The sequence below is a fragment of the Sordaria macrospora genome, chromosome 2, assembly GCF_033870435.1.
Source record: "Sordaria macrospora chromosome 2, complete sequence".
Lineage (NCBI taxonomy): Eukaryota > Fungi > Ascomycota > Sordariomycetes > Sordariales > Sordariaceae > Sordaria > Sordaria macrospora.
The window spans coordinates 3358092-3384948 of NC_089372.1; the positions used below are offsets into that span (position 1 = coordinate 3358092).

Here is a 26857-nt window from a genome sequence, read left to right on the forward strand (position 1 = left end):
TGCTTGTTGCTTACGTGGGAAGGACGAGTACCGTCAAGAGGGAGAGGGTTTCATTGCGGCTGAGGCTTTTGCCCTCAAGGCCCAGATAGAATGTGCTGGACGGTGGGATCGAGGAGAGGAAGACCCGAGATATGTCGAAGGGAGTTTGCTGCTGTCCCAGAACGCAACTCAGTGTGGAGTTAGTGTATCTTATCCTGTCTGGAGGGCAATTTTGTTGTCAAACTTCAGATTCAAATGCTTTGTGTTAACATCGAACTGGTTTGGGTCAGATGTCAGGGGCTTGCTTGGTAAACCGGCAATGTTAGCCCTACCGACAATAATAAACGCTGTCAGTGTTCAATATATCGAGATGACATTCATCTGAAATCGTCCGAGAAAATATCATAATTTGAAGTTGTGATACGCGAGTTGGCCTTTGAGCTTCGGGTACAGTATTCTGAGCTAGAGCTGTGGTTGCCTTGTTGTTCTCAACGCCGCCGTCACCTTGTTTCGCACCCCTGGCATGCAGCTCTCTCAGCCAATCGATTCGTCTAAAAAGGTGTTGGCGGCTGCGCCAGCAGTGTGTTGTAAGCCAACCGCTATGGTTTATGATATGCCAGGATGGAAGGGAAGAGGTAGGCTGATGCAGGCAGATGAAGGTAGGTTAAGGTAGGTACATGAAGGAGGTCCATCGTGATCCAACAAGACAACAGCGAGAGACTCCCTTGCCACGCTCTCATCTGCATACACGTAACTGGGCCGAGGAGTACAAAGAACCAACCAGGAATGGTCTTCTGACCGAGTGCAATCTTGGTGTTACCCGTGTAAAAGATCTAGCCGCAGTGTCAGGACCCGTTTCCTGTCTTTCCCGCTCCCATAGATAAGCTACCCCTCACTAGCTTATCTATGGGAGAGCGGACGGGATCCCGAGTTTTCCAGTGGGTATGGTCGTATGTGCTTATTGTGTGCCTCAGATATGCCTATAAACCCACCCCAATGTCATGTGCATTAAACCAAAAAGAAATCCTGCCTCTTTCCCCTATCGTCCTCCTCCTCCTCCTCCAACATCCCCTCCAACTCCCCAGCCATGATCCCATCACAATATGCCTCGCCTACAATAGTGTAGTACCTTCCGTTATTCCTTCCATCTTCATCTCCATGCCCGTCTCCATGCCCGTCTCCACCTCCATCCCCGTCACCGGCTCCGGTCGCGACAGGCCTAAGCACATAAGGAATACTATCCCCACACAACAAAACCACAACATCACCAGGTTGCGCATGTCCGGGAGCCATTCCCAGGTACCCCTTTTTCCCCGTAAGAAAGGGGCGTTTCCTGTCCATGTGCATCATGTTGTGGAGGTAGGATCCTTTGGCGCGAAGGTCTTCCCACCGGTTGGACAGGAAGTCGAGGGTTTCCTGGTCTAGTTCGGGTGATGGTGGCTTGTTGTCGCTAGGGTTGTCGTTGTCTTTGTCGTTGTCACTTTGCTGTTGCTGCTGCTGCTGCTGTTGTTGCTGTTCTCGTAGTTCTTGCTGTTCCTCATCCACTTCAAAGCAAAATTTGCAATGATCAATCAACTCCCTAAATACCGGGACAACATCCTCCGCGCTTGCCCTTCCTCTTTTCCTGGGGCCGTTAATGTACAAGTCACCTAAGGGTACGCGCCAGAAGGCTTGGTTGCGTCTTGTCGGGTTGTCGGGGTATATCTCGTCGTCACCGGAGCTAGAAATCTTTTCTGCCGAGCGACGCATCATGTCCCTGATAATGGAAAAGTACTGCAGGATGTAGCGGTGATATCCCTCCAAACCCCACTCTTGACGCCATGGCCGGCATACGGCCTCGATCTCGTCGACCACCAAGCCCCGGAGTCCGAGGATCGAAGGGGTGGAGGTAGGTGTAGGGATCAGGTCAACTTGGTTCGAGAACTTGCCGCAGGCTGAGTAGATGTTGTCGATGAAATGGTAGCTGTAGTGCGTCCCGTTGGCCCAGTCGGGGACCCATGACGGTAGTTGTTCCGGGTGTTGTTGATGTCCATCCTCGTCCGCATCCTCGACGTTGTGTTTGGGAAATTGTGCAAAGCGGAGAATGTAAACGCTACCTTCCTTTTTGATGATACTGCGTGCTGTCTGAGTGAGCACCTGCGCCGTCGTGGTCGTTTTGCTGTAATCCGGCCGAATGTCGAGCTCCTCGGCATCGCTCGCTAGACCAAGCAGCCCGTATACTCTGTCACGGTATTTGGTAGAGAGAATGTCGACGCGGCTGTCGCCTAGATCAAGCCGCGTGGATACATCTTCGAGTAGTTCTCGTAGCGTGGTCTGTTTCCCACGCTTCCACGACCCTTTTGTTCCGAACAGATGCTGCATCGGAGGCGGGATCAGGCTTGCCGGTAGCGAATCTTTCAGAGAAAGAATTTCGGGATGGTTGTCTTTGAAGGCGTTCCGGAATCTTCTGTCATTATTGAAGTCGGGAAGAACGAGAAAGAGTTCCCAAACCAGCAGGACTATCTCATCCAGGACTGCCCTGTCGCCGCAGACAAAGAAGGTGTACTGGTTGAGACAAAATTCCTGGATGGTCCATATCCGGGAAAACCAGCGTCTCTTATACCAAGCCAATATCTTCTTCTCAGCCAACAGCGGGACGACGATCGGTATAACCTTTCGTAACAAAGCTTGGACCTCGGGGGTCTCTATCCGGTTGTAAAAGATGGCGCGAGGGGCAGGAAACCATTTCGTCGAGCGTTTGCCGCCAAAGAGTCCGGAGTCCCACATGCACTCGGCAACCTGGCAGAAGGCTTGGATGACCTCGTCAGAGCCATCAGCATCTAGACCGAGCCAGGCGTAAACTTCATTTGACGACGAGTAGATCTGTTTCATAAGTTGAATCTGACATGACTTCTCTTCATCATCATCTTGGTTGATGCAGACTTGGTCGATCCAGAGAGGTGTTAAGCGAAGTTCCTTGTATGTACGGAATTGGCGTAGACAGGTATCTAGTGACGATGTGATGGGGAGGATAGACGTGTGTACGTGCTTGTGTTGAAGACCCTCTTCCGTCGATGTTTTTGCCCGGTCGTAGTCCACGATCCGGATGCTGTGGGTTTTGGTGTTCTCGCCCCATGCGTATGACACAGCGCTGTACCTTGGCAAGTCCGTGATGGGCGCAGAGTACAGTTTGCAGTAGAGCTCATCGTTATTGTCAGGAACCGGGCAAAGCTCAAGCAGGCGAATGTGAGTCGCGGCATCGGCGAGGGGCACCAAGTCGTAGCTGAAGTGAGGTTCATTGGTTGTGGCCATCTTTTTGCCTGGGTATGGATGGCATGGGTATAGGCAGTGGTGATACCATGGGCCAGTACACCCGATCAGATATAAAGGCGTCAGATATGGTCGGAGGCAAAGCAGACCGGCGAGATGAAAAATGAGTGGATGATTCGATAGAGCAGATATTGTTGTGGAAAGAAGTTGACGGCAAGAGGAAGGAGTTCTGGCCGAGGAGGGGAGTGTACAATCTAATGCTGGTTTGTTTGTTAGCTTGGTACCTCTATTAGACTGGACAAGATCAAAGTCGGACTGTCCCAAACTCTATCAACAAGTTTCTATATAGTTTATTAGATTCCCAAACAGCATATGCAAGGCAAGATTACCCTTTAGCCATAGAGCAAAACGGTTCAATGAGATGATGAAACGCCTCGGAAAGTTGACCAGAAGTCTCGAGCTAACAAACCAACCAGTATTGGACTGTAGTGTTCATAGTGGTCAAGTAAGCGCGCAATTGAGGCATCCCATTCGCTGCCCACCGTCGTGGTAAGATTTAAGCTTGAAGTGTGGGGAGATATCCGAACAAACGACTCGATGCGAGAGGAAGTTGTTGGAAAATACTCCGAGCGCCAAGGTGTTTTCGCTCACTCGTCGGAAGATGGGAATTGTTAGTGTCTTCTTTTTCTTCCACGGACGAATGTTGAGCTTACCCGGTGACTAGATCCTTCTCTTCCAGACCCATTTCATCTGATATAATCGCCACCTCATCAAGACCGAGATCCCACCCTGCCCAGAATGCTATAAAATTGACGCTCTCAGTTCCATAAAGATAATTATACAAAAAGCTTTTAGTAGTCCTATATAGCCCGTTAGCTTTCCCAACACTACATCACAAATTAGGTAACCACGAGGGAGCTCAGACAGCTTCCCAATCCATAGCATCCACCATAAACTCCCACTGATCAGCCTCCTGCGCCGCCCAATCCATCATGGTCGCATCACCATCCTCATCATCATCATCTGCCCAGTTCAGCGACTTGGACTGCGCGCCCTTCTCCAAACCACCCTCCTTGTCTCTGACATGCCACTCGGCAATCAAGAACGCCGCGTCAAACCCCTGGAAGATCGTCTCCAGCATCTTCTCCACATCATAACTCTCCAGCGGCGCTGTCAGCTTCCGCCGCTCATCCTCCTCCGCCTCCGAATCAGCCGTCTTCCACCGGTTACGCAAGTCCTTTGCCCGCTGCAGTTGCTTGCGCACTTCCCCCTTGCCCAAGATGTCATGTAGTGGGTGAACAGGCGAATCGAACGCTTCCAGCACATGGGCGTGATACCGATGCTGGAACTTTCCCCCATTCCCAGAAGCCGCTTCCCCCGCCGCAACAGCACGATTAGGTGAACCCTCCTTAGGACTTCCCCCACGGCTACCCCCCTTACTCTCCCTTCCTCCTCCTCCTCCTCCTCCAGCCTGACAACCTTGCCCACTAAACCGACTCCCCGCCAACCCCTTTCCGCGAATCCCATCTCCACTAACTGTAATCCCAAACACCCCCAACAAATGCACCAGTGCGCGCTCGATAAGCATGTAGTACTCAAAGAAATCAAGCTTGAACATGATCTCCCCCTCGTTGAGCACGACGCCGCTGATGACGGCGTCGCCGTGCTTGGGATCGCGCCCCTTAAGCGCGAGGGCGTAGCCAGATGCTAGGAAGGGCAGCTTCCATTTGAGGCGGCGGACGATCTTGGTGTAGCGAATCAGTTCGTGTTTGGCGGAGGGGCTAACGCGGACGGGGGATTTGGGAGTGGTGGGTGATTTCGCGATGGGAGAGGTGTTGGTCCTGATGGGGATGGAGGTGGTCGTGGTGATGGGAGGTGGAGGATTGGGAGCGACGGTGACGGGTGGCTTTGGTTGAGCTTGAGCCTGCGTCTGTCGTTTAGGCGATGTCTTCCTTGGTGGAGAAGGAGGCTTAACGGGCGCTGATGCTGCTGCTGCCGCCGCCGCTGCTGGTGGTGATTGCTGCTGAGGCTCGGGGTCCGGCTTTGGGATGTATTTCATGAGTTGCTTCTTGCGTGGTGGCCGGTTCCTCTTGGACTTTGGGCCTGGACCATCGTGGAAGGAGTCGCCCTCGTCATGAGAATCTGAAGAGAGGTTAGCTACGGGTCATTAGGTCATGGTATAAGATGCAGTGGAAGGGCCACTGATGGGACGTCTCCGGCAACTGGTATGAGAGACCTGAAGCCTATAGACATCCCCCGTTAATGCGGTATATGGTCTCCATAGTACCACATATCTGTTCAGGTCATATTTGGCGACCCCTGAGGACATGCATGTCCGGGAGCTGGAATAGCTTCAACGACCGACATCATAGTGCCTTTCGCCGTCCATACGCGGAATAACCTTCTATAACCCCATCGGCAGTCCACCGATTGGTCTGTCACAGGTTTATTGTCCGTATCCTGAAGGCCATGCGTGCCGGGCCGTGACTCTTGGAGATGAGGCCAAGATGGGATAGGAGGATGTGGAGTGGGCTCGGATCAGGTGCTGGGTGACTCACGGTGAGATTGGGGTTGCGATGAGGAAGGCGGTGGTTGATGCGCCTTCGGGGCATGGATTGAGTTCATTAAGCCTCCTGCCATGGTGAAGTGCGGTTGCGTTTATATGTGGCGATATGATGGTCGTATGTTGTTGGCTGGTCGGGTGCGGTCAGGGGATTGAAAGCGAATGCGGCTGAACAATAGCAAGGATATACAATTTTTCAACAATGGAAATAAAGCGATGCCGACTGAGGAAGAGCTGTGATGCTAAAGATGGTGGTGTTGAGGTTCAGAGGATGATGACGGTTCCACAGCCGAGTTGGACACTTTGACAATGAGTTGTCTGATTTGCTTGCTCCGTCCAGCTCTCTGAGAGTGAGAGTGGTTTGGATGAAACTTGCATCATGGACCGCTGTTCCCTGCATAATTCAGTCGCCTAGTGCCATCAATTTGAGGTCTCCATCCGTCGCCAAACATGCCTCGGCCATTTCGGCTGGAAGGGGGAAAAGGATGCTAGATGCGTTGTACACAATATAAAGAACACTTGTCGCATCGCCAACATTGGTTCGAGACTACGAGTTGGTTCCAAAATCATTATCCGTGGAGGTTGCGTCACATTGCGGCCCGGCGCGACCAACGACATGTTCAAAATGTCATCACAGCATGGAGGGATGCCATCTGCAACACAGCGCTTGTCCTGGGCACATGCAAGTCCAAACAATCAAGATCTTCACCTTACACTACAAGTTCGCGACGACAAAGACACGAAGCAACAGATTTCTTCCTCACACCCCAAGCACTTGGCCTGAGATTGCAATGAAGAAAAGTTGAGCACAAGCAAGATGTAGTTCGCGTCACCTGGAGACAGTGTAATACCAGGGACACAGTGGCCGGTAATCATAGGCAAGCCTAGAGGAAAACCGACCGAGTTGCAAAAATTAGAATAATCACGATTGTACTCCGTAGAGCACTTTCAGAGATTAAACTGAAAAGAACAGATACTACACTTGATCTAAGCCAAAAGGCAAAGAGAGCTAAAGAAAAAAAGAAGAAAAAACCAGGTAAAAATTTAACGGGATGGACGAGGTTAAATAGGTGTTGGGAAGTGGCCTGTGCTGGGAAGGGCATGGTCTGTGCACGAGTGCAAGCTGCGAAATTCTAAGTGGGGTCCCTCATGTGCAGCTGCAGGACAGCCGTCAAGCCAGTCACTGCCCGCCAAACTGCCAATGTAGGCTGCAAGCGGCGGCGGTTGCTTGCTTGACAGGTTGCCGGCGGCAAGTCTCCACTCCAGCGTAGCTCGCTTCCGGCAGGCACCTTTTGACACGTGGAGCACCTTCGCCTGTTGCCATCTTGTCGTCAACCCTCGATATCTGGTGTTGTGCTTTCTCAATGGTCATTTTCTACACATATTTTCGGATTTACCAGTAACACATGAATATCGGATCAGTGATCATTTGTTCACGGGAACCATTTATATCATCAAATTTTGGCAAAATCATCGCACGAATGTTTCGCCTTATTCCGACCTCCCATCTTGTCACTTGCCATTTCCAACCACTGGATTCAGAAAACTGGGAATAGTGACAGCTGTACGAGAACTCGATTCCTACCTAAATCACTTACAAAGAATTGCCGCGGGAAATGTCGGACTCGACCACCTCCTGGGATTTCCGTACTCAGCCATCGCCAAGACCAATGATGACTACTCTCCAAGGAAGTGTTCTGTGATCACCAGTAATAGCAACGACGGGAGATGCGACATCTTCCTATGCAGAATACTGCTCGGAGGGAAATCTATCCGGCTGACAGTCACGAAGAGAACACCATTGGCGACGAACACAAGTCTCATTCCGTACATGTCCGTGAGAGTCAGCTGCCCCATGGCGATGACTTCACACATCCTTGATATCACGAAGTCACCTCCTATAAATGGTCTAATCGTATCATGTCTACTACCAGCAAGTCGTATAGGGAGCTTATTCAACCCCAAGCATTGACAACATATTATTATCATCATCATCATCGATCAATGTCTCTGACCTTTACACATCATTCACTGCAACGCACCGCCTTACCTCCAAATGGACCACTGCGACGTCCTCATAGTCGGAGCCGGCCCAGTAGGGACAACTCTAGCCCTCGAACTGGCTCTACAAGGCGTATCCTTTCGCATCATCGACAAAAGCCCAACCCGATCAGAACACAGCAGAGCCTTGATCGTCCACCCTCGTACTCTGGAACTGCTAGACCGCCATGGACCCGTCGTCGACAAGCTCATGTCCAAAGGCACCATTGCCCGTGGCGCCGTGATGAACATCAACCGAAAGCTAGTAGCCAGAGTAGATATGGACGATCTTGACATCACCGATACCAACTTCCCCTTGCCTTTGATGGTTTCCCAAGCCGAGACGGAGAAGTTCATGGAAGAGGCCCTGGCCGAGTATGGCAAAGCCGTTGAACGGGGTTATACCGCCACGAATATCGTTCAAAATGACAAGGGGGTTACCACAACTCTTAAGACACCAAATGGTAGTCATACAACGATCCGATCCAAGTATGTCGTCGGCTGTGATGGCGCCCATAGCGTGGTTCGACATTCTGCTTCGGACGTTACCTTCGACGGAGACACCTACCCACAAGATTTCATCCTCTGCGATGCCCGCCTCCGCAACTCCAACGTCGCGAGAGACCGCTTCACCATCTGCTTCGGCGACACCGGCTTACTAGCCTTCTTCCCCATCTCACCCCACAGCAATGACAACAACGAAGACGGTCTCATCCGCCTTATCGCATCAGGTGGCCGCTCAGTCACCAAGCAACCACCATCTCAGCCCACTGCTCCCGGCTCTCCTGGATCCCAGCCGCAGCATCAACACGGCGAACAACCCGACGAACCCCCCACCCTCTCCCACTTCCAACACCTCCTAGATTCCTTCGCCCCTCCCGGCTCCGGAACCGTGCACTCTCCCATCTGGCTAGCCCGCTTCCGCCTCCACCACCGGGGCGTCAACAGCTACCGCTCTAGCCGACTTTTTCTCGCCGGCGACGCCGCGCACATCCACAGTCCGGCCGGTGGACAGGGGATGAACGTTGGAATCCAAGATGCCATCAACTTGGGATGGAAACTAGCCTCTGTCCTTAAACACCACAACAAGCTCACCGAGGAAGCGAGGGAGGCCTTGCTGGATAGCTATCATGCTGAACGCTACCCCGTGGGCAGGGCGCTGCTGCAGGGAACGGATAGGATGTTTAGCTTCACGGCGGCGGCGAGTCCGTGGATTTTGAAGGTGAGGAATGCGGTGTTGCCGTGGGTTTTGCCGTGGCTGGTTGCGGTGAAGTGGGTTAGGAGGAGGTTTTATGGGTTTATTTCGGGGTTTGGAACGAGTTATCGTTATTCGGGGAAGGGGAATGGTGGTGGTGCGGGGGAGAGCTGTGTGGTTGGGATGAACATCATGTCTTCGGAATCGTCATCGATGAAGATAAGAGGTGGTGATAGGTTGCCGGATGGGAAGGTGATTGAGCTAACCCCAGGACGGGCAGAGGTAGGACGAACAGATGGGCGATATGCCCCTGGTGATGAAGGGAGAAGAGTTCCGGACCTGCCCCTGTTGGAGGAGAGAACAGAAACGAGCCTGCATCGAATCTGTCGAGGTGCATCTTGGCACTTGTTGCTGTTCTCCGGGACAGGAACTGGTGATAGCAATGCGGTGACGGTTGAGGGGTTAACACTGGCGGGCGAAAGAGTATTGGCGGTCGTCAAAAGGGAGTGCTCACTTCATTTCTTCTACCACGTTGCAGAGGATCAGGATCGTGGTGATAGCGCGGGGCAGGGGCGATTGCGTCCGCTGGGCGATGGTGAGCTGCAGGTGGTTACAGGGGACAGCGGCGTTGCTTCATATGCGGACCCGGGTGGTCGGGTCCATGGTCTCCTTGGATTGGACAATGGTCATGGCGGGTTTGTGATGGTGAGACCTGACGGTTATGTTTCTCACATTGGATATCTGTCGTCACTGCACGACTTTGTGAAGGAGTGGGAGTCACAAGTTCGTATTTGAAAAACAGGTGATCGTGGGGGTTTTCATATTTGTTACTGACTCGCATTTATCCTTTTCCTTTCCTTCTTTATCCTTTTGTTTGTTTTCTTCGCCGCTTTCCCGTGAGGAGTCATTCTCTCCGACTCTCCCATCATCCTCTCCGCTCAACTTACCTCTATCGCTACATAACTTTCTATACCGCCGGGAATGGGAGAAAAGGGGTTTTGGCACCAAGTTTAGTGTTTGGGACCATCCCCCTGAGTGCCCTACCGACGCCTATCTTTCTCCACCAGTCCCTTGACGTGTTTAAACCAGAGAAGCCCGAAACCCAAATTTGGGCCAACATTTTGATCATGAACTTTTGAAGATTGAATTGGGGGTAAAGAAAAGTCTCGCAAGTGTGACCAGGAGAAGCGAAGAGTCCCCATCTGTTTCCCAGCATCCGTGCCCACCTGCAATCCTTCGGACACCCTACATGCAGCAACGAAAAAAAAGATATGGACATCACAGGACGGACAGGAAAACTGCATCACATCTGATGAATATGATTCACCCGGAATCCAACACAGCATCCATAATAATATTATCCAAACTGGCGCCTACATAGGTCCACACCACGTGGATAACGGTGAGTGGAAATCCATTGACACCGCACAAACAAGGAGTCTCCTAGCTTGTCCCCCTAGACCGCCGTGGGGCCAGTTCCCGCAGCTTGAGGTGCTGACACTTGACAGGAGCCCCTATACAGTAGCGAACAGCAGCGAATAGGGGCGCTCTTTCTGACCAATTGGTTCACCGGAGAAGATCGGGGAAATTCTGTTAACACAGAACCCACCGTTACGGGACCCCGACCCGGAACGACAACGGCCGGGCCGTGTATGTGTTTTGAAAGTGCGGAATTACGGGCACCTAGCTTTTTGATGGAGATCTCGATGGCGGGGGTTCATCATGCCCATGGCCTTTTTGTGCTAGAAATACGGGAATTATAAAAAGCCACATCCCCGTTTCTTCGTGTGTCTCAACTTTGTAACATCTCTTTTCCCTTCCCTTCTCTTCTCATTCATCAACAACAATCACAACTCAAACTCAAATCTCAACCCTTCCCTCCAAAACAAAAATCATCAAAATGGCCTCCACCACCACCACTCCCAAGGTCTGGCTCATTACCGGTGCCTCCTCCGGCCTCGGCCGTGAGATCGCCCGTCGCGCCCTCGGCCAAGGCGACATCGTCTTCGCCACCGCCCGCAACCCCGCCCGCATCCCCGAGGTCCTCACCTCTTACACCGAGACCTGCGTGGCCGAGACCTTCGACGTGACCTCTCCCGACGCCGTCCTCGCCGAAACCGTCTCCCGCATCGTCTCGCACCCCAAGAACGTCACGGGCCGCATCGACATCGTCGTCAATGCCGCGGGCTACGTGCTCGCCGGCGGCTGCGAGGAAGTTTCCGGCGAGGAGGCGCTCGCGCAGTTCAACACCAACGTTTTGGGCCAGCTGTCCGTCGGTCGCGCCGTTTTGCCCGTTCTCCGCGCGCAAAAGGCCGGTATCCTCGCCAACTTTGGTTCTATCCTTTCTTACCTCGGTCCCGCGGGCGCCGGTCTCTATAGCGCCACCAAGGCGGCGTGCTCGATTCTTTCCGAGGCCTTGACGGGTGAGGTCAAGCACCTTGGTGTGCAGGTTACCTGCATTGAGCCCGGCTACTTTAGGACTTCCGTCCTCGACCAGGGCCACATGTTGCACCCGGCCAAGAAGATCGACGAGCTCAGGGGCGAGAACGGCAGCCAGGAGATGGCCACGACGCTGGCCATGTGGGAGGCCGCTAACAACAAGCAGCCTGGCGACCCAGCCAAGCTCGCGGATGTGGTTGTTGATGCGCTTAGCGGCAATGGCGTGTATGCTGGCCGTACGTTGCCTGCGAGGTTGCTCATTGGCAAGGACGCGTATGGCATCTGGGCGGCGGTACAGGAGAAGCAGAGGAAGCAGATGGAGGAGTGGAGGGCTGAGTGCACGGGTACAGATTTCACTGAGTAAGGGAAACCAGGAAGGGAAACGATGGGGGTTTTTTAAGCGGGAGGACTGGATCAGACCGGAGGATCAAAGGAAAATCATACCATGCATATGTTGGATTAGGGTAATGATTGTAATGAATTATTAATACATCTACCTTACTTTTTTTTTTTTTTTTTTTAAACGGGGGCTTTAGGGGGCGCCTGGCGGTGATGATTATTATAGATAAAAGGGGCGTCAGATGGGTGCTTTTCGGTGCTGGCAGCTAATGTAACTTTTAGGGCCAGAAGGGCTTAAGGCAAGTGGAAGGGAAGGATTGAAGACGATGAAGGCGCAACTCGAGAGAAATGAATACCACGCATGCTCACATCCGAAACCGGGTGGGGTACCCAACGTTCACAGCAACCACATTACTCTCGAACGATGAAGCACAATACTGGTAGCCAAGAAGTAGTATAAACATTATTCAAAAAGGCGTAAACGATGAAGAAAACAAATGCCAACCAAAACAACATATACACAAAAAACGCCGTGATCTTCCAAATCACCCCATATATACCTTCCATAAGCCTATAATTCATTCCATGATCCCTCTTGTGACTTCTCCATTTCACCTAGCAACCACCCAATCTACGAAACCGAGAGGCTACAGGTCAAGGGGGCCACATCCAACGAAACCCAGCCGTCTAGATCATCAGCTCGCTATCTCCAAACACAGCATCGCGACCCTGAAGCCTCGACGCCGCTCTCCTCCGGGCAGGAGAAGAAATCGAGCCATCGCGGGCAGGTGTGGTGGTATTTCCGGCAGGAGGGATCCATGTGGCGCTGCAAGTAAGATAGTTAGCCATCAATCACTCTTATCAACCCTCAATGGGGCAAAAACCAGAAAGAGCAAAGCATACCCAGTATAAACCGTCGGCGAAATGGTCAACATCCCCGTCGTATCCAACGGATTGACCGTATTCCCCACAGCATTTCCCCTCGTCGGCACCCCTCCAATCCTACAATTCTCCAAGTGATCCGCAGGGAACTGATGACCCCTAAGCTCCTCAGGGCCCTCAATGAAGGTCGCCGTCAGCCCCATTTCCACATGCCACTCGACATGGCAATGGAACAGCCACACGCCGGGGTTCGTCGCCCTGAACCTCAGCACGGCGTGACTCCACGACCATACGGTGACGGTATCACGCCTGTTGGGGGTAGAAATGTAGTTCACGTCGCGACCGGGCCAGTCACCCGCGTACGGCCGGGCACGGTCAAGGATTTGAAACCGGTGCCCGTGTAAGTGGAAAGGATGGGTGCCGGCGTCTTGGTTGTTAATCACCAGCTGGACGATGTCGCCTTTTTTCACCACGACGGGGTTAATTTGGCCGTAGACGACGGGGTTGGTGTTGTTTTCTCCCACTGTTGCCGCCGTATAAAGGGAGGGAACCTTTTGGCCAATGAAGGGCTTGCCGTTGAAGCAGGCGCGCGGGTAGCCGTTGGCGTCACGGCAGAAGCGGAAGTCGAACTGCACGAGGTGGTCGTAGGACGGGATCATGGCGAGGTTGTCGAGCGGCTTGAAGTGTGTGTCGTCGGCGGGACGCCACACGTCGATGTTGTTGGTTAGACGGGTGAACGGAGCATTTTCGTCCATCACTAGCCAGGCGGTTTGGTTGTGGGGGAAGTTGGGGGCCAGGGTTGCGTTACGAAAGTCCCGGTTGATGTCGAGAGCAAGCAGAATTGGGTAGTTGCCGGAGTCACGGTCGATGGCGGAGATGAGGAAGTCGTACCGCTGGGCGGAGCTGGCGTGTAGATGGTAGGCGGTTTCGGTTTGGATGTATGTGGCATCGCTCATAATCATGGTGAGCGGGTGGGAGTCGATCCAGAGGAAGGCCGAGGCAAAGGCGGACATGTTGATGAGACGGACGCGGTAGGTTTTGCCTTTGACGAAGTTGAACTTGACATCCTTCTTGTCGTTAACCAAGATGGTATCCGGCAATGGTGGAGCAAACCGCGTGTTGGAAGGATTGAGCATGCTCTGCACAAGCGGGATGCTTTGTTGATGGTACCTATGCCGTTGTTAGATGGTTTCTAACCTAGATTTAAGAGGAAGACTTACCAATCGGATACAGTCAAGACAATCTCCTCGTCGTACTTGCCCTTGTAGGGGTCATTGGGATCTTGGACAATAAGGGGGCCGCGCAGGCCATCCGGGTATTGTCCCTTTTCGTGGGAGTGATACCAGAAGGTGCCGGGCTCATCGAGCTAGAATCATGTAAGCCTCGGTTCGATCCGGAATCTAGAAGAGACATATGTCTTACCAAGAACTTGTACTGAACCGTGGATCCGGGAGGGGTGGGACACTGGACGACACCACTAGGTCCATCCATCTCAGGGGTTTGCAACTGGTTGATACCGTGCCAGTGAAGACCAGTTGTTTGGTTGCCAAGACCATTGTGGAGATTCACAATGAGGGTATCGCCAACAGTCGCTTCGAGCTTGGGGCATGGCCACTGGTTGTCGATACCAATGACAGGTCTACCAAAACCATCGGGAGAAGCCCAAACCCATGTGACGTTCCAGTTGACGGTGATAACTGCTGCCCTGGCAACTGTGCCAAAGCACAACAATGCCAGGGAAAAGAAGGGTGACCAAATCATGGTCCGGGTTGGAAATCAGAGTCAAGCCAAAAAAGTGGCAGTGAAAGGAGGAGGGTATTGGAAAGTGACAAGCAAAGGTGAACCTAGAGCTCGACGAAGAGGGTGAGGATGAAAGGGACTGGACAAATACATGATTCAGGAACGAGAGAAACCTCCGTATATAAGTAACAGCGACGAGTGGTAGAGGCCTTGCTGGAACCGACAACGACAAGATAGTCGAGTTGTGTTTCGTTGGCATGGTGGCTCATGATGGATTCGACCACAGGGGTATGGTACGAAGGATAATCGGAAGTTTCCTAATCAGGAGGGTTGCCCACATGATAGCTGCACTTGCAGTCCATACTGTCCCAAGGAGGGTGTGCAGGATGCGGCTCTAGATCCGAAGAGCCAAAGCCAAGCTGTCAGCTCAGTGATTGTGAGCGGCTCCAGGCTGAGAGGCATCAGAATATTGAATGGCTGCAGGACGGGTCTCCGTACCTGGCACGATCACCTATCATTGATTGGGTGTTGAATCTGAAGCTTGTAGGAAGAGGCGTGACTACGCGAAAGATCAGAAGATGTGCAGGAGTGAGGACTACAGTATAGTCGCAAATTTGATGCTCCCACATCCCGGCTCACACTTGATATCCTGTTTGTGGAAGAGATCAACCCATATAGGACAACTTCGCTCGTGGAAACAGTACCCAAAAATGGTTCTGGAACTGGGGAGAACCATGTAAAATCTGTAGTCTGTTCCAGTTCGGGGTGAAGAGGTTGAAGACTGGCGGTAAACAGACAGCTTAGCACTTCTTTGTCTGCTTCGTTTGAACTGCTCGCCTTGACAATTTCGAGCACCCGGGTAGCGGCGGAAACTCCATGCCAGCTTTAGGGGCGGGCGCTTGGACAGCTCACATACGAAAGAAGACAGAAAGGCGAAGTTGTACAAGCTTCGGAGGCGTATGGCATGTGGTGTGTAAGACCTGGTTTAGGGTGACACCAATAGGTCGCTCGGATACATACAGAGGGGAACTGTATAGTCAAAGAGGAAGATACAAAACTACACGTGAGGTCTATAAACGTATCAGCCATCTGTCAGGGTGTCTGGTATATGGAAAGAATGGTGGTGGCTGCAGGGCTCATCAGATGAGGGGAAAGGAGGATGAGAAGCAAACCAAACTGGGGCGAGCTTGTCATCGATAGTACATATTTCTGTAAGAATCATTGACTGATGTCCAGTTAAGCTTAGTATCATGTGCTTGCCAGGTTCAAGGCGATCCTCGAGCTTTACGGGAAGGTCGTTTGCACAAACATGCCGGTGGGAAATGCTTCGACCTGAGGGGGGGGCTGCTGTTCTTTTTCGACGACGTGAATCCGAGGGTTATTGCCTGAAAAGAGCCGTGAACAGTCACTCCAAGCAGGGGTCTGTATATTGGGAATAGGTGGTCTGTAGAACCGTTGCCACGTTGCAGTGTTGTCGATGCAGAAGGACATGAGAATGTGGAAGAGAGAGAAAAGAGGAAAAGATGAGGTGAGGTTGAGTTGGAGGCTCGGGAAGAGTTTCATTGGGCGTTGCTTGGCGCGATACCATGTCTGTTAATGTCACCCTGCTGGGAGACCCCTGTGGATCGCCGTAGCTGCATGAGTGGTATCGCTTATCGGACCCTATAATAAGCCAAATAATCGCACTGTGGGCACGACAAAGACAGCGCTCTTCAACTGGAATGCGGAAGCGGGAGATGCCCGGTCCTGCCAAGTTTCCGCCAATTCGTGAGGCTCGTGAATCTCGTGATTTTTCACCCAAACATAAACATCTCTCAACGAGAAGACACGAAATAATAACCAACGAAGCCGCTTCAAGCAGTCATACAGTGCTCCCAACGCATCGACCCTGTCAAGAATTCAGGAACACGTTGCTCTACGTGCGCTTCAGAGACTCGGGCCCGTCGGGGATTTTCACCTTCACCTTCGACTTCGACTTCGACAATACCGGACTTTGTGATCCGCGGGTTCCAACGTCAAGCTCGACTGCCTATAACCCCCCAAATTCGATCAGGAGGCGATCAATAATCTACCCAGGCAAGGCAGAAACAGAGACCATGGGAAAGCTTGTTCCCTTCGCCGGCAGGGAATGGGATATTGGGAGGCGTTCGCCATGGATATTGAGGAGCGAAATCAGTGGACAGAATAACCAAGTGTCTCGGGCACCGGCATTCAGACCGGCATCTCGCTCAACTAGAGACGGGGTTCTTTGGCCACCGACCCTCCAATGTGGCTGACTTGGGGAGTGTTTTGTTGGCTTGACTTCTGAGACTCCGTCGCTTCCAGCGGCTCGGAAACCGAAGAGGACAGTTGCCTTGAGGATTCCAAAGAGGGGGTTCAGCCACAGGAGCGGCGCGCGCGAGACATCTCACGATGCCGGACTCGGATACGAAAGATAAATCACCACGGAGAGATTCCTGATCCAGGGCGGGTGTGTAACCGTTCAGCAAAGGCGAGCGACTACCCGGAGAACATTTGCTTCCCGTTCGTTTTTCGGACTTGGCTGTTCTTCATGGCTCAGCCTTTAGGGCTTGGTATCAGTCAGCCGTATCTCATTATGAAAATATCTGGATTGGTCAATTTGGATGACATGGAAAGATTTGCCCTGAATCACTCCATGATGTTTTGCTCTGGTGGTACGGGTTGTTGGGTCTGGGCATTGGGCCCAGAGACTTGGTTCTTTCCTTGTCTCACTCAAAATCTCCGAGGAATAAACTTTCCCGAGATCTTAACTCTAACCTTACTACAGCAGCAGGCCCTAGCGGGGACATAGCGAAACACCGTCAAGTGATGGTAAACTTCTCAGGTTTGCAAAGGGTTAACAAAAATCCAATTCATTTCATTAGCCACTCGGTTTGCTGTTGCAGAATTCCTACCCGATGCTGATACTTTACATGGAATGTGGCTACAATCTTGATTATCAAGCCGATGGCTAACTAGACACAGAATATTTACCGGATCTCGGGTCTCCCCTACACATCGTTGAATGATAGGCTCGTATCGTGCTGTCCGGTCCATCAAAGGGGTCAATCTCCGAATGAACAAACCAGCACGTCCAGTATCTCAATTAGAGTCTCCGCAGCTTTGTGCTAAAAGCACCTGTATGGATCGAGACTTACACAACTCGCTTCTCCTGACAGGATAAACACCAAGGGACTTGACTCGAGCGAGCAGTCGTGGTGTCTCGGAAACCCTCATGCATACCCGTCCAGCAGTTGAGACTCGCATCAACGGGCCTCTGATGCAGAAGGCTATCCCTTTAAGAGGAGTCGGGACCCGAGGAGATCATTACCGCGCGAGCGCCTCTCATGCATACCCCGTAAACGATGGAAATCAGCCTTAACGCCAACGTTAATGCATCTTGAGGTTGCGCGAAATCCTCCAGTACCTTACATTAGGTCCCGAGAGGTCGTGCCACTCGACTATCTAAGGTAGGCCAAGAACTGACTATTACCTACCTTACTACCGGTGATGCATTCAGCTGCTGTAGCTCAGCCTAGCTGTGCCCGATACTGACAGAAAGCGCCGTTTGATATGTTACACTACGTCTATGTACCATACTTATCGTCTACCTGCGGATACTGAACCTTTCTACAGCTCAACGAGGCGCAGATGAAGGACTGAGGATGGAGGAGATTAAAGGGAAGTGGGGGCAGCAGCGTGCAACTTCTCAACCCGAGCTGGCTGACTGTGGCATTCCATTGCCTCGCATGGAGCTCACTAGACATCCAAGACCTTTGAGCTACTGACGATGACAGTAAGTCTGGCGTTGAAAGAGCCCTAACCGATACTGCCTCGTGTTCCCTCTTTGACAGCCGAAGCAGCTGATAACACATCTCCCTTTTGAGCCACAATAACCGTCAAACGCAGGTACCCATTTTCTTTGCATATCCTGATTCCGAACATCGGGAACTAGAAAGGACCTATCTTCCCAGGAATGGAAAGTATACCACCACATTTGATGTATGAATATGCAGAGTGTCAAATTTCAGGCGCATGCTCAAAATCGCGAGAAATATTCAGCCACGGAACGTTTCACATTTCCCAGCAGATACGCTAGGATCCAGATATGGAGACGACACTTCAACGTTGACGAGTATGGAAAATCCAGTCCAAATACAGCACCAATCTCTTACTGTCCACAGTCAGTCCCAAAAGAGATCCCACCAACGCGTAGCTCGGCAGCAAGCTGAAAATAGTCTGATGCTGTACCATATCACACTGCCTCTTCTTCCTGCTGCCTCTGCCTTGCCTTATCACCGGGCTTAGACGTACATATCTCACAACAAAAGGCAAAAGGGGGAGCAAAAGCATGATATCGCCAAGCTACAATTCGATATCGTCAGCGGCCACCGGGAAGTGTCGACACCATAATATTTAACTGCTGCGGAAGAAGGTTGCTTTCTTACGGGAGTGTAGCGGTTTGAGAAGCAGATTGGCGGGATCCACGTACTTCAAGGTGAAGAATCAAAACGAAAGCATTTTCGCAAAACTGGGGAGTTGTAAGCCCAAATGGGAACAGAGCCAGCACATGGACAATACACCCAAGACTACGACCCCTAGACCCCTACCTTTTGCCCTGATTTTATAAGGGCAGTGTTCCTAAGGAACAAGCACATACGACCATACCCACTGGAAAACTCGGGATCCCGTCCGCTCTCCCATAGATAAGCCAGTGAGGGCCAGACTAGTAGTTGGGTCGGTGACGACCAGCGAATCCCTGGTGTTGTATGTTTTTTTTCGCTTCTTTTTTGTCTTGAGTTCTTTCTTGGACTTTGCACTTGAAATATTCTTGCCGTGATCATATCTGTCTTCATCTTTCTTGTTCTTCATTTTCGCCCGTTTTTTTTTACCTTCCACATCAGGCCGGGCGTGGAACCTCCACCTACTCAAGACATGTCAATCAACTTTGAATCTCTTTGCCGCTCACATCCCTTCTGCCCTTCACAATTGCCAAAATGAAGATGTTAGGTCTTTCCGGTTGATTATTTGATAGTAACGGCCTTGTGCATTCCTCATCAATTTGGACCAGGGCTCAAGACATACGTCTTCCCATTTTGGGACCAACAGTGTGAAGAATAGTGACACAATGCAATGGCCGCTCGCTCATCGTACACCCACCCTCATGACCTCGCCGTCCTTATCATTCACAATCCTCGTAGTTACTGTGAGAGCACACTTCAAGCCTTTTGCTTCTCCTTCGCCTCCTCCTCCCTCAATCTCGCAACCAACTTCTCCATCAAAAACGGGCCAAGTCCCAAGCTGTAAACATTCCCCAAAAGTTAGCAACACATCAGTCAATATACCGCCTCCTCACATCACCTCCAGATCATGGAAATACTCACATCCCCTGATTAGTAACAACCCTATAAGTCCCACTCCCCTGAAACGTGCCCTCCAGAACCTTTCCCCGGCCATCAACCTCCACACTCCCAAAGATATCCTCCGGCCAGGCAATCCTTCCAAAATCCACCGGCGTCCGCTCATCGCTCAGATGCACCCATCCTCCTCTCCCTGCCCCTCCGGCTCCTCCCTCCGCTGAGGCACCGCCGGCGCCAGTGTCGTTGCCCTTTTTGCCTGTCCTTCTTCCGGCACCGCCTGCTTTGGCACCCGCTGATCCGGGAAGAAACGAAAAACCGGCTGGGGAAGCGAAGGCTTGGGCTTGGGATTGCAGACCGGGGTCGGAGTAGGCGTGTTCCGAGAGGACGGAGTTTAGGATCGAAAGGAAGTGCGGGTTTGTGGTGAAGGATTGCGGGGTTGGAGGGAGGGTGGTGGTGGTGCCGATTGAGAGGGTTGGTGAGGGGGGTGATGTGGGGAGGAGGGTTAGGAGGTGGCCTGTTTTGTTGGGGAGGGGGAAGACTTTCTGTGGTGGTGTGTTAGTAGGGAGTGTGATTTGTGAGATTTGGTGATGTCGGAAGGGACAGATGAGGATGAGCATGGAGTGATGATGGTGATAGTGGTGTAAGTGAGGGGTGGGGTTGTTGGTGGAGGTGGATGGCTTACGATGTTGGGGTTCGACGCCAAAGTTGTAAACGATCGGAATGCTTCTGGTAACTTAAAAGCCAAACGGAATCTTGTAGCTAGCAACATGTTGATTGACTTCTTCCTGAAATCGAGGATGAGTTGGTTAGTGATGGCGTCAAAAGTTAGTTGATGTCACTCTGGTGGTGTTAGTGCGTCTAGGTACCTGCTCTAAGTACCTCTTTAGTGCTGCCGGCGGCAACTAGGGTGGCCCTTGATGGCCTTCTTCCTGACATTGTGGAGATTGTATTGGCTGAAATCTGGGGAGAGCCCCACCAGAACGCGTCTGGTCCCCTGCTTCGTTTCTCAATTTACGCGTCTTCCAGAACAGTGACATATGACGGCAATATCACCATCATATGTACATTGACACATGTTCAATTGTACCTGTCTCTTGTCTTATTGAAGTCTCGTTGAAGCACACAAATCAGAGTTAACATGATCGTCCAAAGTCCCCGCCCAAAACGGTCGAAATCCGGCCAGACGAATGCCGAAGAGAGAACACCTCGACCACAACCACAACCAGCCGCCGGCTTCTTTGCGCCCAAGAACCCAGCAGCAGGCCCATACAACCCGATACCTTCCTCTTCGCCCGCCTTCGCTACTCCAGTGCACCCTCTGAAGCCGTTCCAACCTCCAGTTCTCACAAAAGCCGCAATCCTCCCCATCATTCTTCCTCCAGCGACACTACGACCACTCGCCTTCCGAACGTTTACCAAGAAGCACAGCCTGACACTTACCTCGACGGCCCTACAAGAACTCGCAACCTTTATCGGTAGACACTGTGGTTCAGGATGGAGAGAAGAAGGCCTAGCCGAAAAGGTGCTAGAGGAGGTGGCAAGGAGTTGGAAGAACCGCAACGGCGGCGTCATTGTCGAAGGAAACAGCCCCGAGCTGAAGGACATTCTCAAGAACCTCGAGGGTAACATGAGCGGAGGAAAGATTCTGACCGGGCCACGAAGCTTGAGCAGACAAAACAGTCTTTTGCTGGAGCCCGAGCAAGACGAACAACATGCGCATACTCGATTGGGACTCAGACCTGTGCAGTCATTAACCCGAGATGATAGCAACGCCAGCTTTGGCATGTCTGGGTTAGAGTTCGCAGAAGAGCCGGAAGACGACTCGGTGAGGGATGTTAGGAGGTGGCTCAAGGTTATACATGCGTTTGACCAACCACGGTTGACATATAATGTTGGAAAGAAACACTTTGAGAGGTATGTCCCGGTTATTACCACCTGCACATAGAAATTACAGCTAACCTTTGTAGGGACCCTTCTAAACCCTCGTTATTACCAGCCGCCTCCCACAAAACCGATGCCTTCCGCAACCGCTACAACGTCATCCATCAGCGTATCCTCCGCAACGAAGCCTTCCAATCCTCCTCCGTCCAAGGCTCCAGCCTGCGTCAAAAAACCAACGCCAACGGCCTCTCCTCCCACAAGATCACCCCGATCGCCAACCTGCTCGGTCGCCATGGCACCCACCACATGCTGCTGGGCATGCTCGTTGTTCTTCCTACTGGCTCCCTCGCCATCAGCGACCTGACGGGTACCATCGTTCTCGACCTCTCCCACGCTGTCGCCATCCCCGAAGATTCTGCCTGGTTCACACCGGGAATGATGGTACTCATCGACGGCGTCTATGAAGAAGAGGAGGAAACCATGACCATGGGCAATGGTCTCAGTGGAAGCAGCGGTGTAGGTGGTACCATCGGCGGTCGATTCCAGGGTTTCTTCATCGGCCAGCCGCCATGCGAAAAGCGCCGTGTTACCCTCGGGGTTAGTGGACCCGACGGCAGCGGCGCTGATCACACCATTGGCGGCGGGTTCGGCTGGATCGACTTCCTGGGGGTAGGCAGCGAGAGGGCAGTCGGGTCCAAGATGCGCAAGCTGGAGCACAGAATCCTTCGGCAGTCGGCTCTGTTGGAGGATGGCAGGCCGTCGAGAGGTAGGGCGGTGATCATTGGCGAACTGAACCTAGATCAACCGAGGAGTTTGCAGGCGCTGAGGAAGATCTTGGGTCTCTATGCTAGTGATCCCGAAGGGTGTACACCCATGACGTTCGTGCTAGCGGGTAACTTCACACAGCATGCTGTTATGGCGAGGGGCGGTAGTGGTGGGAGCATCGAATACAAGGAGTTTTTCGACGCGTTGGCGTCGACACTAGCAGATTTCCCCAGTCTGCTAACGACGGCCACCTTTGTCTTCGTGCCGGGCGACAACGACGGGTGGGTGTCTGCCTTCTCCGGCGGTGCGGCAACTCCCCTACCCAGGAAACCCGTGCCAGATCTCTTCACTTCCCGTATCAGGAGGGTATTCGCAGCAGCGAATGCCGAAGCCGGGCTTGCCAACCCAGGCAAAGAGACAGAAAAGGACGCTGGCAAGAGAAAAGGTGGCGAAGCCGTCTGGACAACCAACCCAAGCAGGATAACCCTCTTCGGACCCAGTCACGAAATGGTTTTGTTCAGAGATGACATCTCGGCCCGGCTACGACGAGCTTCCGTCCGTCTTAAGAACACGAACAAAGCTGCTGCCACTGTCGAGCCGGAACCATCAACTAACAACGACAACGACGACTCGGCGATGGATAACCAATGCCCACCCTCCTCCCTCCCCGACGCTCCGGACGCCGACGACGAAGACATGGCAGACACGACCATGACCGACGCTATGGACGTTGATCCGGCCCCGGCCCCTAACCAGAAGGCTACCACTATGCTCCCACCCCCATCCATACCATACGACGTTCTTGCCGCCCGCAAGCTAGTGAAGACGATTCTCGATCAAGGATACCTCGCTCCCTTCCGGCAAGCCATCCGCCCGGTACATTGGGATTATACCTCCGCTATGTACCTCTACCCGCTGCCGACGGCCATGGTGTTAGTGGATACCACGGCGCCGCCGTTTTGCGTGACGTATGAGGGGTGTCATGTTATGAACCCGGGAAGCATATTGGTGCCGGGGAGGAAGGGCGCGGCGAGGTGGGTTGAGTATGAACTGCCGGGAGTGGGAGGAACAGGGACAGGTGGAGGGAGGGTGAGGGAGTGTACGTTCTAGGCTTCGCATTTGATTGTCTGGAGGAAAATCTGGCCTGGACCCTGGGCTTGTCACGGGGCTGTGCTGGGAAGTTTGGGTATTAGGTCGGGGCTTGGGATTGGTACTATCGGCTCGGTAAAGGCGATCAAAGGATTGGTAGTTTGCATTGCTCAATGAATAGACACTGTGGTGGCAGAACAGAATCGAAACCCAAACACGGTTGGCATATCTGGCATTATCAAGTTCTTTCTTCCTATTTTCTTCATCTCTCCTTCTTGTGTTGGACGGCAAGTTGCCGGGTGATCATCATCAGCTAGCATCCTCATCTACATCGTATTCTTCGATGTCCTCCCAATCTTGTAGCTCCAGGTTCGAAGGAGCTTCTTCCACGACGTCCCAATAATCGTATCCATCTTCGTCTACATCGGCCACATCATCTTCTCCTTCCCCCAAATCCAACTCGCATTCCTCTTCAAACCTCGTCTTCTGAATCTCAAACGTCCTAATGATTGCCAAAAGTGCAACCTCTTGCTTGTACTTATTTTCATCGTCGTTGGCACTGCCTAGCTCCTCTTTCAGCCCCAAGGCCTCTACCATTGCCCGATGCAGGTATTGACTCTCTGCAGTCCACGCCTTCTTCCCAACCAGTAGCCTAAGTGAGTCGATATCTTCAATCCGCGACCGGTTGTCCCTGTCGATATGGTTCCGCCCTGCCATCTTCAGGATGGAAAGTACAAAGAAAAAGTACATGTAGTCCACGCTTGGGCGGACAGTGGACTCTGGGCGAAAATGGAGTGCCTTCCCGTCCAATTCCTGAATGGTCATTCCAGGATTGTCGTCTGTAGGGGTGGGCACGAAAGGCATATCCAGAAAGTCCTCGGCCTCCGGATCAATGACCTTCCACTTATATCCTCGTATGTGACCGCATGCGGCTGCCCATCCCGCCAACGCCCCTTCGTCGGCTGACGCACCATCCTCGATGTCAGGGACGATCGCTATGGCCCCATAGATGAGGGCACGCTCTGCTTCGTGTAGTAGGATGAGGCAGTTGCGTGCAGAGAGTAGGTCTGACCGGGCCTCCTGTCCAAAAAGAGCGGCCATCATTTCAGGGCCAAACTGAAGGGGGTACGAGGTATGTTGCAACCATGGAGAACGCCACTTGATAGCTGCCGGTTGCACAATCGAAGACGAGATCGATTATTTCCGGCAGGCCTGGCCTGCTAATCCCCGCGTCATATGCCTTGAGGAGAGACCTTCTGAATTGGGAGTGTTCGACTTGGGTGACTCTGCCCATTCCGAGATGACACGCGCTTAACTAGGCAAGTGATGTTGAGACAGCTTCTCCGCGTGTGATCTTGTTGACTTGTCTCTGGTAAAGACGCTTCTCGAGCATAGTGGCGTTTGCCTTCTCAACCAATAGGGAAGCATCCCTTACTTCCTCCATCACATCGGCATCCTCGGCCTGGTTCGTCTCGGCCAGATATCGAAAGTACTTGGTCTCGGCCTCTGCTGCCTTGATCTTGCTGTTTGCAAATTCGACCGCTGTCCCCCATGCCCTGCGATTGTGGATGCTCATTTGATGCATCTTGCGCCTTGCTTCGCTTACTCGCATTAATGCCAACTCGGAGTCGGTAAGCAAATGCTTGGAGGTATGTAGGGCAGACTGATCGCAGGGAAGGCGTGTAGTGTTTCCGGAGTGCACCGAAGTCGACATCGCTACGGTATTGTCGACTGAGCCGCAAAAGTAGTTGATATAATGCGGGTAGCGATGTGGTAGGATTTGTGGTCCAATGCCGAAAACATTTGTTAGCTTGATTGCTGGGTACTGAAAGGTGCCAGGTTAGTAAGACACTTACTTCTCCCAATGCTCCCAGGGACTTCAAATGATGTTGCGGATGAAGAGTAGAGGTAGCTTCGAAAGTTCCTGACTGGATGGTTGGAGTGCTCTCACTCGTTATGCAGTTTTGGTTCTTGCGAATACTTTCTGAGCGGTTGTATCGTGTAGGTAAGGCACGTTTGGATATGATTGTGACAGAAGCTTCAAGCTTGTGTTGAAAGAGGAAAGAAAAGGTACCTTAGGAGGGGCGGAGGGATACGAGCGTACATGCCAGCTCTGGTCCACGACCAGAGCTATAGTGCCCGGGCGGTAGCCCCATGACAGGTTTTAACAACCTTGGGAATTCTCATCTTAAGCCCGACCCTAAGGCAGCTAGTTCAAGATTTAGAAAGAGGTTCCTAGGTTTCTTGAAATCCGATAGCTCGAATCTACGCGGTACGAGATACGGCGCTCGAAATTATCATCTTACGTACCGCAAAGACTCGGGGTATTGATTTCAGGGTTCCAAGCCTTAGCCCTCGATTGTGTGCCATAAGTCTACCGAATAATCTTGGGGGATCCGTTTTTGTAAATCTCCTCTCTGAGCGCTGGGCAGGATAGGGCAAGTATAAGGCATGTCCGGTAGTTGTACATGCGAATGTATGTGAGTTAAACTGGAGGGCTGTATTTTTGAGCTGGGGACTGTTCAATTGAGCCTCGTTGACTGTGTGCTCGAGCGGGGGCATAACGACGACGACGACCCTGAATGAGCGGGAAGAAACAGGATAATCGGGATATGAGAAGCGAGTGGAACAAGCACATGTCAACCCCAACACCGCATGCCGGCCATCACCACTGTGTGGCATTACTAATTGTTTGATCGGGCACATATGTTGGTGTATGCTGGCTGACTGGGCTTTGTGTATGCCCTGCCCAGCGTTCAAAGGGTATTTTACAAAGCCGGATCTCCCGAGATTATTCGGTAAGGTTTCCGCAGAGATTTGGGACGGGTCAGTCTGGACTTGCCAGACGTGATGACCGTTGTGACTCGCTCGTTACTGCACCGACTACCGTCGTATGCTAACTTTCAGAGACGAGTCAATCACAATTCTAAGGGTCGGACCTGGACTCTCAGGTAGGTCCCTTCTGCTGTACGACCCGGTCATCGTTTGAGGGTGAGGTCTCAAGAGATGAGTGATTCCTACCTAGAGAATAGCATTTTAAGGGCTGAGAACCAAAGATAACACGGAGAGGTAGCGTTCGTTGTATGTCTTCCATAACACGTGCACATAAGGCATCCGACACAACATGTCTATTCACAGGTACCTACCGTAGAAACTCGAGTCGTTCGCAATTAATTTTCCCTTTCTAGGCACCCGACGGGGAGCAGATCTGTGCAGGTAGCTGGCAGGATCAGGTCGGCCGCTGTGCATTCGAATGTGTGTAAGTTACGGTAGGTAACGTTGAAGGCAATGGCCTTTGGTTCCACTAACTGGAAGACGCATATGCTAGCAGACCGA

At 52.2% G+C, this 26857-nt stretch overlaps 9 protein-coding genes across 9 annotated transcripts; 3 read left to right on the plus strand and 6 right to left on the minus strand.

Annotated features, from left to right (window-relative positions):
• Positions 1–987: 987 nt before the first annotated feature.
• SMAC4_02764 (uncharacterized protein) lies at positions 988–3270 on the minus strand (the record flags this gene model as incomplete). Its single annotated transcript, XM_003352282.1, has 1 exon — positions 988–3270. One exon carries the CDS (start codon positions 3268–3270, stop codon positions 988–990), a length of 2283 nt encoding a protein of 760 aa, XP_003352330.1.
• A 322-nt stretch (positions 3271–3592) lies between these two features.
• SMAC4_02763 (uncharacterized protein) lies at positions 3593–6324 on the minus strand. Its single transcript, XM_003352281.2, has 2 exons — positions 5787–6324; positions 3593–5370 (listed from the first exon to the last, which is right to left on the minus strand). Exons 1-2 carry the CDS (start codon positions 5866–5868, stop codon positions 4148–4150), a joined length of 1305 nt encoding a protein of 434 aa, XP_003352329.1. The 5' UTR covers positions 5869–6324; the 3' UTR covers positions 3593–4147.
• Positions 6325–7256: 932 nt separating this feature from the next.
• SMAC4_02762 (uncharacterized protein) lies at positions 7257–9821 on the plus strand (the record flags this gene model as incomplete). Its single annotated transcript, XM_003352280.2, has 1 exon — positions 7257–9821. The coding sequence occupies exon 1, from the start codon at positions 7848–7850 to the stop codon at positions 9819–9821; it is 1974 nt and encodes a 657-aa protein (XP_003352328.1). The 5' UTR covers positions 7257–7847.
• A 451-nt stretch (positions 9822–10272) lies between these two features.
• Positions 10273–11957, plus strand: SMAC4_02761 (uncharacterized protein). The gene is made up of 2 exons (XM_003352279.2): positions 10273–10428; positions 10535–11957. The coding sequence occupies exon 2, from the start codon at positions 10927–10929 to the stop codon at positions 11827–11829; it is 903 nt and encodes a 300-aa protein (XP_003352327.1). The 5' UTR covers positions 10273–10428; positions 10535–10926; the 3' UTR covers positions 11830–11957.
• A 277-nt stretch (positions 11958–12234) lies between these two features.
• On the minus strand, positions 12235–14569 carry SMAC4_02760 (uncharacterized protein). The gene is made up of 4 exons (XM_066089837.1): positions 14109–14569; positions 13907–14052; positions 12708–13856; positions 12235–12630 (listed from the first exon to the last, which is right to left on the minus strand). Exons 1-4 carry the CDS (start codon positions 14445–14447, stop codon positions 12492–12494), a joined length of 1773 nt encoding a protein of 590 aa, XP_065946147.1. The 5' UTR covers positions 14448–14569; the 3' UTR covers positions 12235–12491.
• Positions 14570–19248: 4679 nt separating this feature from the next.
• Positions 19249–20722, minus strand: SMAC4_02759 (uncharacterized protein). The gene is made up of 3 exons (XM_024655501.2): positions 20469–20722; positions 19811–20328; positions 19249–19727 (listed from the first exon to the last, which is right to left on the minus strand). Exons 1-3 carry the CDS (start codon positions 20553–20555, stop codon positions 19646–19648), a joined length of 687 nt encoding a protein of 228 aa, XP_024511380.1. The 5' UTR covers positions 20556–20722; the 3' UTR covers positions 19249–19645.
• Positions 20723–20924: 202 nt separating this feature from the next.
• SMAC4_02758 (uncharacterized protein) lies at positions 20925–23542 on the plus strand (the record flags this gene model as incomplete). Its single annotated transcript, XM_003352276.1, has 2 exons — positions 20925–21700; positions 21754–23542. 2 exons carry the CDS (start codon positions 20925–20927, stop codon positions 23540–23542), a joined length of 2565 nt encoding a protein of 854 aa, XP_003352324.1.
• Positions 23543–23670: 128 nt separating this feature from the next.
• Positions 23671–24743, minus strand: SMAC4_02757 (uncharacterized protein). Its single transcript, XM_003352275.2, has one exon. It carries the CDS (start codon positions 24623–24625, stop codon positions 23831–23833), a length of 795 nt encoding a protein of 264 aa, XP_003352323.1. The 5' UTR covers positions 24626–24743; the 3' UTR covers positions 23671–23830.
• A 93-nt stretch (positions 24744–24836) lies between these two features.
• On the minus strand, positions 24837–25235 carry SMAC4_02756 (uncharacterized protein; the record flags this gene model as incomplete). Its single annotated transcript, XM_003352274.1, has 1 exon — positions 24837–25235. One exon carries the CDS (start codon positions 25233–25235, stop codon positions 24837–24839), a length of 399 nt encoding a protein of 132 aa, XP_003352322.1.
• Between the last annotated feature and the right edge of the window lie 1622 nt (positions 25236–26857).

Excerpts from the sequence above, each read along its gene's own strand:
- SMAC4_02761 (XM_003352279.2), top strand. The coding sequence starts at position 10,927 with ATGGCCTCCACCACCACCACTCCCAAGGTCTGGCTCATTACCGGTGCC.
- SMAC4_02760 (XM_066089837.1), bottom strand. The coding sequence starts at position 14,447 with ATGATTTGGTCACCCTTCTTTTCCCTGGCATTGTTGTGCTTTGGCACA. Across the intron at positions 13,857-13,906 it reads GTCTTGACTGTATCCGATTG|GTACCATCAACAAAGCATCC; the intron begins GTAAGTCTTCCT and ends ACAACGGCATAG. Across the intron at positions 12,631-12,707 it reads TCGCCGACGGTTTATACTGG|CGCCACATGGATCCCTCCTG; the intron begins GTATGCTTTGCT and ends TCTTACTTGCAG.
- SMAC4_02763 (XM_003352281.2), bottom strand. The coding sequence starts at position 5,868 with ATGGCAGGAGGCTTAATGAACTCAATCCATGCCCCGAAGGCGCATCAA. Across the intron at positions 5,371-5,786 it reads ATCGCAACCCCAATCTCACC|ATTCTCATGACGAGGGCGAC; the intron begins GTGAGTCACCCA and ends ACCTCTCTTCAG.
- SMAC4_02759 (XM_024655501.2), bottom strand. The coding sequence starts at position 20,555 with ATGTTGCTAGCTACAAGATTCCGTTTGGCTTTTAAGTTACCAGAAGCA. Across the intron at positions 20,329-20,468 it reads TGGCGTCGAACCCCAACATC|AAAGTCTTCCCCCTCCCCAA; the intron begins GTAAGCCATCCA and ends ACACCACCACAG. Across the intron at positions 19,728-19,810 it reads GTTGTTACTAATCAGGGGAT|CTTGGGACTTGGCCCGTTTT; the intron begins GTGAGTATTTCC and ends GAATGTTTACAG.
- SMAC4_02757 (XM_003352275.2), bottom strand. The coding sequence starts at position 24,625 with ATGATGGCCGCTCTTTTTGGACAGGAGGCCCGGTCAGACCTACTCTCT.